The 10,123-nt window shown below is 40.0% G+C and overlaps 1 protein-coding gene across 1 annotated transcript in view; it reads left to right on the top strand.

Annotated features, from left to right (window-relative positions):
• Positions 1–254: 254 nt before the first annotated feature.
• RSU1 (Ras suppressor protein 1) overlaps positions 255–10,123 on the top strand; it is a 105,392-nt gene continuing 95,523 nt past the window's right edge. Inside the window, exons 1-2 of the mRNA XM_010293849.1 lie at positions 255–312; positions 947–997. Coding sequence (XP_010292151.1) covers positions 255–312; positions 947–997 — 109 coding nt within the window. The remainder of the gene's footprint in view (positions 313–946; positions 998–10,123) is intronic.

Genomic DNA, 10,123 nt, shown 5'->3' with positions numbered 1-10,123 from the left:
TGCTTTCATTCTGCTGACAGGTTGTATTTGCTTGTAGTAAGCCCTGAGCTTTCAAGGGTTAGCTGAAACAGGTTGCTACACTGGAAGTAAGGAAAAGGTGTAGGGGAGGAAAATCTGTCTGTCTAGTTCCAATAAAATATTACAAACTTCTTTCAGGAAGAGGGAAGATAGTTGAGAACTCCTTTGTAGTGTGAGTTTCTCTTCTGACTATTTAGCATACTTTTCTGATCAGATGCTGTTGTCAATTTTGGGCTATGGAGCTTCTAGGGAAAGCGATGGTGGTGTGGAGGGTGGAAGTAGGCAAGAAGAAATGTACAGGGTGAAGAAGTATAGAGGAGTGCCGGTCTCTGTAGCTGCCCTGTGCCCCACACTCATTTGTTCAGTAAGGTGGAATCTGAGGGGCTTTGATCAATCAGATCATTCAATTAATTTGAGTAAATATTGCATGTTGACACCTGGCCATTCACCATGCAACAACAAGGCTAGTCTGCTACTGTGTTTCGTGGATGCGAGGTTGTAAATGCAGCTATTGGTACTTAGGACGTAAATCTAGCAGTGACTTGATAACGAATTGGGAACGTGTGGAAATGTAATTGCTTTTGTGACGTGTTCTGTTGGGGTAAGTATCAGAGTACCTATCCGTTTTTCCTTGGGAAGTATTGAAAGGATGGAAATGAGAAAGGTGCTTGTGTGCCCAGAACCAGACCTCTGTTGGGAGTGTACTTACTGCTCAAGTCATGTTTGATGCAATAACAAAAATGGGAAGAGGCAGAGGAGTGGCTGGATATGTCTCTAAGTCTTGAGCTTGTCTTGTTTATTGTGACATGCACATGAATCTGGAGTTACTGGAGTGGAGAGAATACCTTGCCTCTTTTTTTAGCTGAGATAGGCAGAAGCTCTCTGTTGCCATGCCTGTAAACTAACTTCTTTCTCTCTTCATTTGCAGTTACGTTGTCTCACATCACACAGCTGGTTCTGAGTCACAACAAGCTTACAAGTGAGTATACTTCTGTTTTTGGACTTCATTACAGGCAGTTGAGCAATACTGAAAAGCTGACACTGGTAGTTTGATTTGTAGGGTTTTTTTAATAGAGTGTAATGTCACTGTTAAGAGTGCTTCTTGGTGAAGCACTTTATTAAAAAATAAAGAGATTGAGGATGTGACTTAGCAGTCATGTCCAAGATGCCTTTCCAACTTCAATACAGATCTGCCACGTTCTGGAAGATCTGTAATTCTCAATCTTGTTACCAGTTCAGCCAAAAATCCATTCTCTACCATGGCTCTGAAGTCCTTACGTTTTGGTGAGGACACTTTAATTTTTTTGAACTGTATCAGGAGTGATACAGTTCGCATTTTAGTAGATGGATAATTAATTTGATGGAAGCAAGTGAAAATAAATTATAACTCAACTGCATTATATCCATAACCAGACATATGTGAGCAAGGCCATCTGAGTGGTGAGCTTCAGGCATGAAAGTCTAGCAGTCTACTTCTGTTAAAACAAAACTCTTTTGAGTATAAATTGTCTCTTGCTTGTTCTGCACACACCACCTTCAGTTATTACCTTGTGGATCCTACTTCTCATAGTAAAGAGGCCCTTAAGTGAGGTGTAGATGAATAGCATGTCATGAGAGCAACATAAATGTGAGACTTAAGTTAGTGGAGGCAGGTATCAGACTGACTTTTGCGAGACAAAAAAGATAATTTTTTTTTTGGTAGGAGAATGCTTCAGGCTTACCCATCAGTGTCTTGTGCAAACGTTGCTCCTTGATTGTTGAAATACAAGCAGTTTCATCTGATCCCTGTTACTGTGCATCTTCTAAAGAGAAGCAAAGTGTTGGTTTTGTTGGTATTCTGCTTGTCCTTGTCTGCTCTCTGCATATACCAGTGGATTTCTATCTCAAACAGTTCTTCCCTTTTTGGAACTGAATTTTTTAAGAGTGCATGAAATGGGGAAGGGAATGGAACTGCCAAAGGTCATGCATGTTGAGGAGATAACAGAGTAGGTACTTTGGCATGTATCAGGCTATACCCAAGGAAAGCCCTACAAATTGAGATGGATTTAAAAGAAAATGAACATGAACAAAAAAAACCCTCCACAAACAAACCAATAGAACCCAACCTATTGAACTCTAAACTACTTGCTGCATGAGCTGTAAGATTAGTATGTGTTATTTAAAACACACGTATCAAAACATATGTAGCAAAAATCTCACTTAAGACTCCAAACATTTGCAGACAATTAAGCATGAGGAAAAATTGAAAATATTCTTACGTTCTAGCACATAAACACTTCTTCTCTACATGCAGTTTATTTGCTACTAATGTGTAGCTTAAAGGGTTTGTAGTAGTAAATAAATAAAATTATGGGCACTATGTGAGTGGCTGAGAAGTGTCAATTAGTTATTCTAGGCCCTGCTTCTGGTTGTATAGTGTCCTCTAGACTGGCATCTTGCTATTTGTGTTTATCCCTATTGTAGTTTTCAAAGAAATGTCAATTTATTTATAAATATGAACAGCAATTTCCAGACATTTAACATGTAAGTTATGACCGATGGGCAAATTCAGGCAGGGAAATTGTAAGCATCGCTATTAAACACACACCTCTACCCCTGGTTTAGAAGGTCATGAAGTTATGAGAGAATGTTTTGGGAAAGCATTGTGACAAACTTGCCTGAAACATATTGTTGTCTGGCATCTGTTAATCAGTCACTGATGGAGCTGGGCTATGGAGCCACCCAGCTGGTGGCTTTTCTGTTCCCTCAGGTCACTGCAAGGAGATGCCTGTCTTTGAACTTGAGCACTTAAAAGCTAGGCAGTTAATTGTATCCAGCCACTTCAGCTTTCTCTGCAGCTTTTGGAAGGTTGCAGGCACCTTGAGACAGCAATTCATTCTGCACACCTCTAATGCTTATGGTCAGGCAACTCATCCAAAGTTGGGTACCTTGTGCTGATGGGCAGAACTTCTCTCTGGTGCTCTGGTATCTTTGGAGTGGCTCCTTCTTTGGCACAAGGATGAAATGAGTTCTAATTACTCTTGCTGAAGTTGATTATATTTTCTCTGGGATTTCTAAAAATCCTACAACTTTTGAAAGCTAGCAGACTTCCAAGGACTTAGTAATCTTCTCCACATGACACCTTACCAATCTTAAAGGTAGCTAAAGGGTGAGTTCAGCTGGCTGGGCAGGTAGCAGATATCTATCTTGCCCTGAGGAAGAGAAGACAGGCTGAAACTCCTGCAAAGAGACTTGAATCATGGTAAACTTGACCATCTGAGAACTGAGCCTGGGGAGGGTGACATGCTTCAAGCACGAGCACCAGAATTAAAAGCTAAGTAACTAACCTATGTCCTAGCTATGAGTCTTAGCTGTAGACCTCACTGGGGGAAGAAAAAGATATGGTAATAAGAGGTGTCCAAGAAGGTGTTCAGGTTGACTTTTAACTATTCAAGAAGAATCCAGAGTATACCATTTGTTTAAAGCTGTTTTAGTTTTCAAAATACCAGTAAATTGGTATTGCCATTACTCTAAAATTATGTTATATTAAATCTCAACTTGTAATTACTGCTTTCTTCTAACGTAGCCCTTAGATCAGCAGGCTGCAAGTATAGCTGTTCTCTCAGCCAAGGGATTTTGTCAGCCTTTAATTGCTAAGTTTGGGTTTCTTTTATGGGAAGGTAAAACCACTGCTTCTCCTGAGAAGTAACTTATCAATTCTGAAACTTACTATTCTTTCACAAATTTATGTACACATTTAAATAGACAGCACACATTTTTAAAAGGCTAAATTTCAAGTTCATATTCTCGTATTTGACACTGTTGACCTAATCTTTTAAGCTATGTAATTAATTGTCTTAGCAGATAGTTCTTAAAATGACTAGGAAGCTGGTGGCAGTGACACTTGACATGCTACACTAAGGTCATATTAGCATCTTCTACTAGTTTTCTGCCATTTAAATGAGTGTTCTTTTTACTTTTTTCTGCTGTTTAGAGTAAATATGTCTATCTGGAAGAATAAATACATGTAAAAACTGGAGATGCATATTTTTATGTAACCTTAGTTCATATTTTTGCCAGCAAATTCTATTAAAAGTAAGTAAAATTTAATGAGCAAGTGTAAGGACTGCACTATTAAATCCATCATACTGCTTGGAACATTTAGTGGCATGGCTTTTGTTAATATTTTTAGTATGCCATTCATACTGCTGGTGCTTGTGCATTTACATGTCTAAATCATTCATTATCAGAAATACTCAAATCCACATTGATTTTTTGTGGAGAATATTAGGCTGGATTTTTTTTAGCTGTCTGGTGCTGTGCTAATGGAGGAGTCTTGAACTGGCTGCTTCTGCTCTAGGTGACTTCTGAAACAGTTAAATGTCCTTTGCTGCTTGATGAGAACTTTTTGTGCTTCAGAATCAGGAGCAAAACTCTAGAGGAAGCTAAATAGCTGCAATTCTGCAGTCTTGTTGAACCAGTTGCTGTGTGACAAACCTGCAATGATTCCACTTTGCGGTTTCCTGTGACAATCCAGTTGAAAGCAGAGGGAGAAAGTGAGTTATTTGTCCTTTTTCTTAATGTAGACATATTGGCCAGTGTCTTCATATATTGTACTAGCGGTTTTTTATTCCATCATTTAGGGATTTAAAGCCTTCTGTCCCATCTGCAGCTGAGAAGCAAAATTAAAGACAGTCATGCTGATGCTACTAGACTGCATAGGTTGTCTGATCCTGACCCAGGTGTCTTTTGAACCCATTGGTTAACATGAAAATAAATGGAATAGAAGTCCTGACAAATGTTCCTCAAATTTGTGGAAACGAGTGGCTGAATGAGAGACATCTGCCCTTCATTGTAGTGGATTAGTTTGGGTAGATGTGACCAAGTTGTCTTTGTTCCATGTCATTTGATGGTAGCTGGGGGACATACAGGTTACGTTCACCTCCTGCTCAGTGGGATTGCTAATAGGACATGAATAGTGGTTGGGAATTGGGGTAGCTGTGCTGGAGGGGTATGAAGGGACTAGGAGCCACAGGACATACTTATGTAGAAACCATGCTTGATCAGTTTGGTCAGTCACAAATATTCTTTCTGCACCTTGTGTGCAACAGTAAGATTTTTTTATGGGTATCCATTCTGCTGCTTTGTGCAATTCTACTGAGGACTGCTTCACCCAAGTTCAAGTGGAATGTAACTTCCCTTGAAGTCCACAGCAATCTTGGCTACTTTGCTCTTTCTGACCACCATGGGGGATGAAAGTGATCTTAGGGTGTTGGTGTAGATCTGCATGTTTTGCAGGCCAGCCAGCATGCTGCTTCTTCTGTTGCTGCTCTGTGGTTGATGCTGGGCTGGCCTTGCCAGTCCTGTGTTATGCTGTGCTCGGTTTCCAACAGTTTGGGCTGTTACAAGGATTCTGAAGCTTTCTGTTAACGAATTTGTCATAGAAGTTCATTAAATCAATCTTGGTTCTACTTTGTTCAAACCTCTTCAGCTAGAGTGTGCGGTTTCATAACTGTTCTGATGGACAGGTTGGGAATTGCAAAGTACTGGGATGTCCAGGGAGCCCAGGTCAAGGAGGGGAAAGGCATATTGCCAAGCCTGGCTGTCTTCTCTACTCTGGGACTTGCCCCACTAATTTTCAAGAAGAATGTTTTGGAGCTCTGGGAGACAGTGTAAAATAGGTATGTATGAGGGTTTTTTTCCCAGCTGGCAATAAGGTTTGTGTATCACATTGTCTTGAGGGCATACCTTTTTATAAATTGGTTGCACTAGAACACCAAAAGCACTTTGCCTTTGGGGTGGGGGTGGGGGGGAAGTACCATTGCAGGCTCAAACTGAAGTCAGCAGGGTAGATTAGGCTTCACATTTTGGTCCCTTTATGCCACTAGATTTGTAAGTGAGCAACACTTGGAGTAGAATTAGCAATAGAGAAACTCTCATTTTTAAATGAAACTGAGCATATATTGTGGCTTGTGCCTTACCTGACTTTTTTTTTTTCCTTGCAGAGCCGCTTTTGTGAGCTATTTTGGTATTAAGTATGAAGTGGTACTGAAACTTCTAGAGATAGCTAGGCTAACTCAAGGTGTTCTCCAGATACTTAAAGTGTGCACAAAATGTTACATCCTTGTATAGTTACACTTAATGTCCTTACTTGATATGCTGGTGAGATTCGACAATTAAAATCCCTGTACTACATCATGATGAGGAAGCCTGCTTGAAGAGCTTTCAGAAGCTCAGGTTAACTGCAGTCCAGCCCAGGAGTGCACTAAGGGGAAGACGTGACTGGAAAGCAGGCCAGGATGGTAAAGACTACTTCAGCATTGACAACAAGTATGAGTGCTGGTCAGTACACGTGCAACTATTACGCTGCCAACTTGACATGTTTTGTTTTCACTTATTTTTGGGATATGCTGCAAGTTTTTGATGACTGGTGTAACTCCTGTAGCACTTATTTGACTTGCCAACCTGAGATGATTCATTGATGTTGTAATCATTTGGAGAATCTATCAAAGATTCTACCTTTTGTGTCATTTTCTGTTCATATCTGGAGCCCATGAGTGTCTCTGCTGTCAGTGGAAATACCAGTATTATATGATTTGTCCGTTAGAGGTCACTGTTTAAATAACTTTAGCAGTTTATTTTTTGGGAAGAAGCTTGTGCTTCTGGTAGGGCTTCAGCTTGCCTGGTAGGTAGTGGTGGACAGCAGCTTAGTTTTTGCTATTCTTGGTCTCCTTAACCTCAGGTGATCCTGTGCTCACCAGCTTCACCATATTCTTACGCTGCCTTTAAATGTTCTCAAAAGTTGTCTGCTACTCATAGCACACTCCTGACAATTTTTCTGTCCTTTTGCTCTCGTGCCCCAATTCCTTGCTCAATATAATCAAATGTCTGAAAGATGAGAGATGGGGAACAACTATTTTTTTTTTTCTCAAACCTCCCCTGTATTACCTGACGCTGCGTTCTGTCCTTCTCTCTCTTTCATCTGAACTGCTGTCCTGTACTGTCCTCTGCTCTTTCCACTGCTGCTTCCTTGGTTTTCAAGTGTAATCCTTTACTCATCTCTAGTCCTTTTCTTTTTGTGAGGTGATCCATTAGTTTTTTGCTGCTGTTCCTGTTTCCACACCTGAATTTCGTTTCCGAGTTCCGGTTCTGATCCTGTCAGAATAGCTGTGTCTCATCGATCATGTTCCTTTGGCAGCCGTGTGGTCACCCTTTATCATCCTTGTGCATTTTGCCTTCTTCCAGCAGAGCAGTTCAAAACTTTTCTCCTTTTTTTTTTTTTTTCTGCTCACACAGCTTACTGCTTCTTTGCTTTACCATCTCCTTCTAAATTGTCTTGCTCTCTGTGCGTGACCAGCACAGAATCTTGTCCCTTCATTGCTGTTAACCCTCTTGACTGCGTCCTTGATCTTATTTAACACACTGCTAAAACCTTTTGGTGTCATTTTTATATTAGGGTATCTCCTTTTTAAGTCACCTTTCTGGCTGTAGCGTATACCTAGATGTATTGGAGGTAGTCCAAAGACAGTTAGCAACACTGCATCTGTCTGTCCTGAATTCATTCACAGTCTAGCTGCTTTGCCTTCTCCAGACTGCTGAAATGTGTTATGGTGTCTCCCACTGGTATTGTCTGACACTTTGCATTTTGCTTGGTATTAGGTTATTTATTTAGCAAACTTGATGACTTCTGAAGGGAACTAGATGCCCATATACTCTTTACTCTTTGATGCTTCTTCTATTCTCTACTTTGCTTCTGGCTCTGCTTCCTTCTGGTAAGTCATTCCACACTGACATGATAACCCCAAAATGGTGCACGTAAGCTCTATGTGTAGTGAAACTAGGGTTGTTTCCAAAGCACAAGGCCGCCTGACAGTGCCCTCTCAGCTGTGCTTGGGAGCAGTGCTTTAAATTAACTGTAAGCCTTTCCTTTTAGTTAAATAATTTGATTTCATTTTAATTCCTATTTCTGGTGCAGGGATCTCTAAAGGGAAATATCTTTACAAATGCAGTGCACAAGGGGATGAGAGAAGGAGGGAGGAGGAGAACCCTATACATGTGCCTTACTAAATTTGTGACATCTGACTTCTGCACAAATGTTTAGATTAAATACCTTGTTAGCTTTTTCTTTTCTCCCTGAGAGAAGCCCAAACATTTGGTTCTGTGAAAGTACAGATGGTAGAGCATTTTATCTTTAAATACTATAAATTTGGGTTTTAAGCAACTTCAGGAGAATAAAGTAGAATAATTTATGAAAGAGTTTTGTGTTGTAATGGTATAATGACTGCATGCTGAAACTACCCCAATTTATGTATAAATTAAATTGTCAAAGTTTGTGCTGTGTGGCAACAAAGTCAGTTTTGCATCATAAGTAAGCATACATACTAAATACAGCACGAGAGACAAATCACTTTAACACAGTTCTTCAGGAGCTATTGTTAAAAGGCATCTGTAAACATTTTAAGGCCTTTTTTGTAAGTTTCAATGTTTTCTGACATGTTTTAGTACAAATTTCTTGTGTCTTCACTTATCTCCCAGTGGCTTAAAATAGCTGTAAGGTGGGGTTTGTGGTTTTTTTTTTTTTTGAAGCCCCGTATAAATGATCTTTATCCATGTGTATGTACAGGTTGTAATGTAAAATTATTGGAAATCCTCTTGCCAGGTAGAGACTATTTTGAAGTTGGTGTTGTCAAAGCTAGTGAATGTTGCACAAGTGAACTCACTTCTTTGAAGAGCTTTATTTTGTGTAATCTCAAAGAATTTATTGTCTAACAAGGCGAATGGAATCTTTTTGTTGCTAATATTAAAGGACAGGGGTGAGAAGGTTGATTTGGTCTAGATTGAGAGGAAACTGAATTTAGTTTTGTGTACTTGGTTTTGTAGTCTACTTTCTATGTATTCTTTTTGTTCTTCTAGCAATCAGGTGTGTTGGTTTGAAGTGGATAATGACACAGCATTTCCCTTCAGAGCACTCACCCATCTGGCCTCTTACTCTTTCCATTGGTGCCCTGTGTCAAAAATACTGTAGAGTGAAATAAACCTTAGGGTGAAATAATTTCCTGTTCTCTGTCTGAGAATGGGCCATTTGTGGTAACACGGTTTCTTTCTTCTAGGAGGATTATCTGCTGCAGCTGGAAATGAAATGTACAGTCAGCTGAAGCTTGGGATCATCTAACGTAGAGGTGCAGGGAGGAGTCTGTACCACGCAGGCTCAGAGAAGTGGCTTTAATTATCGGCTGTAGGGAGCCCAAACTGAGGGAGCTCTGAGAGCTAGAAAGAGAACATCAAGTGTAAACACATGTGCTGACTTGGCTTTTGAGCAGTGAGCTTTTTTTACTGCAGCCTGTTCCTGTGTGTGTATTTAGAGGACAGGCTGGTGTCTCTGATAAACAGTGTCAGCAGGGCAGTCTGCGATGCTGAACGAGGCATCAAGTTCAGATCCAAGTAGCAGTGAAAAATAGTCCTATGGGATTTCTTAAAAACGTTTCAGTGGTATAAAAGGTGTAAATTACTAATACCATCCAACAAAACAAACTGAAATTACAGACTATTTGTTAGATAGAGTGAAAGCAGGATTTTGTAAATAAGCACTGCTTTAGAATGGTATTCCTGAGTAAGAGGCTGAAGTGACCTTGACCTATGAGGGGTAACCTATAGTATCTGTTCAAGATTTGTTGTTCAGGGCATCTTTGATTAGTCCCTCTTGTAAACCGCAGAAAGCATGTTAAATAGTAAAGTAGAATATTGAGGGAGGGGAAGGTGAACATGCAGAACTTCAGCTGTCTTGATTTAACTAAAGCCAGCTAGTGTGAACCTCTGAAAAGATCATGCTTAAACACCTGAAGGAGGCTCACTGAGATTTAGTGAGACCATTTGCAATTGCATTTGGTGGAAGCCTAACAATAAATCTCAATTTAATGCTATCAGCTGAAGTTCTTCAGTCCTGCAAAAGTTATTTTTCTTAACCATTCCCTGCTCTTGAAATATCAACACATACAGATGATCTCACCTGTAACAAGGGATGTAGGCTGTGTTCTTCAACTTTTTGCATGCTGTGCATGGTGTACCACATAGGTTTTTTTGTTCTCCTGACATAAAAGTAAGATAGCGAAGCATCTTGGCTGAGCTT

Source organism: Phaethon lepturus, unplaced genomic scaffold (assembly GCF_000687285.1).
Source record: "Phaethon lepturus isolate BGI_N335 unplaced genomic scaffold, ASM68728v1 scaffold1439, whole genome shotgun sequence".
NCBI classification, from domain to species: domain Eukaryota; kingdom Metazoa; phylum Chordata; class Aves; order Phaethontiformes; family Phaethontidae; genus Phaethon; species Phaethon lepturus.
The sequence above is the reverse complement of the archived record's forward strand: the minus strand, read 5'-3'. Positions and strand labels throughout refer to the sequence as shown.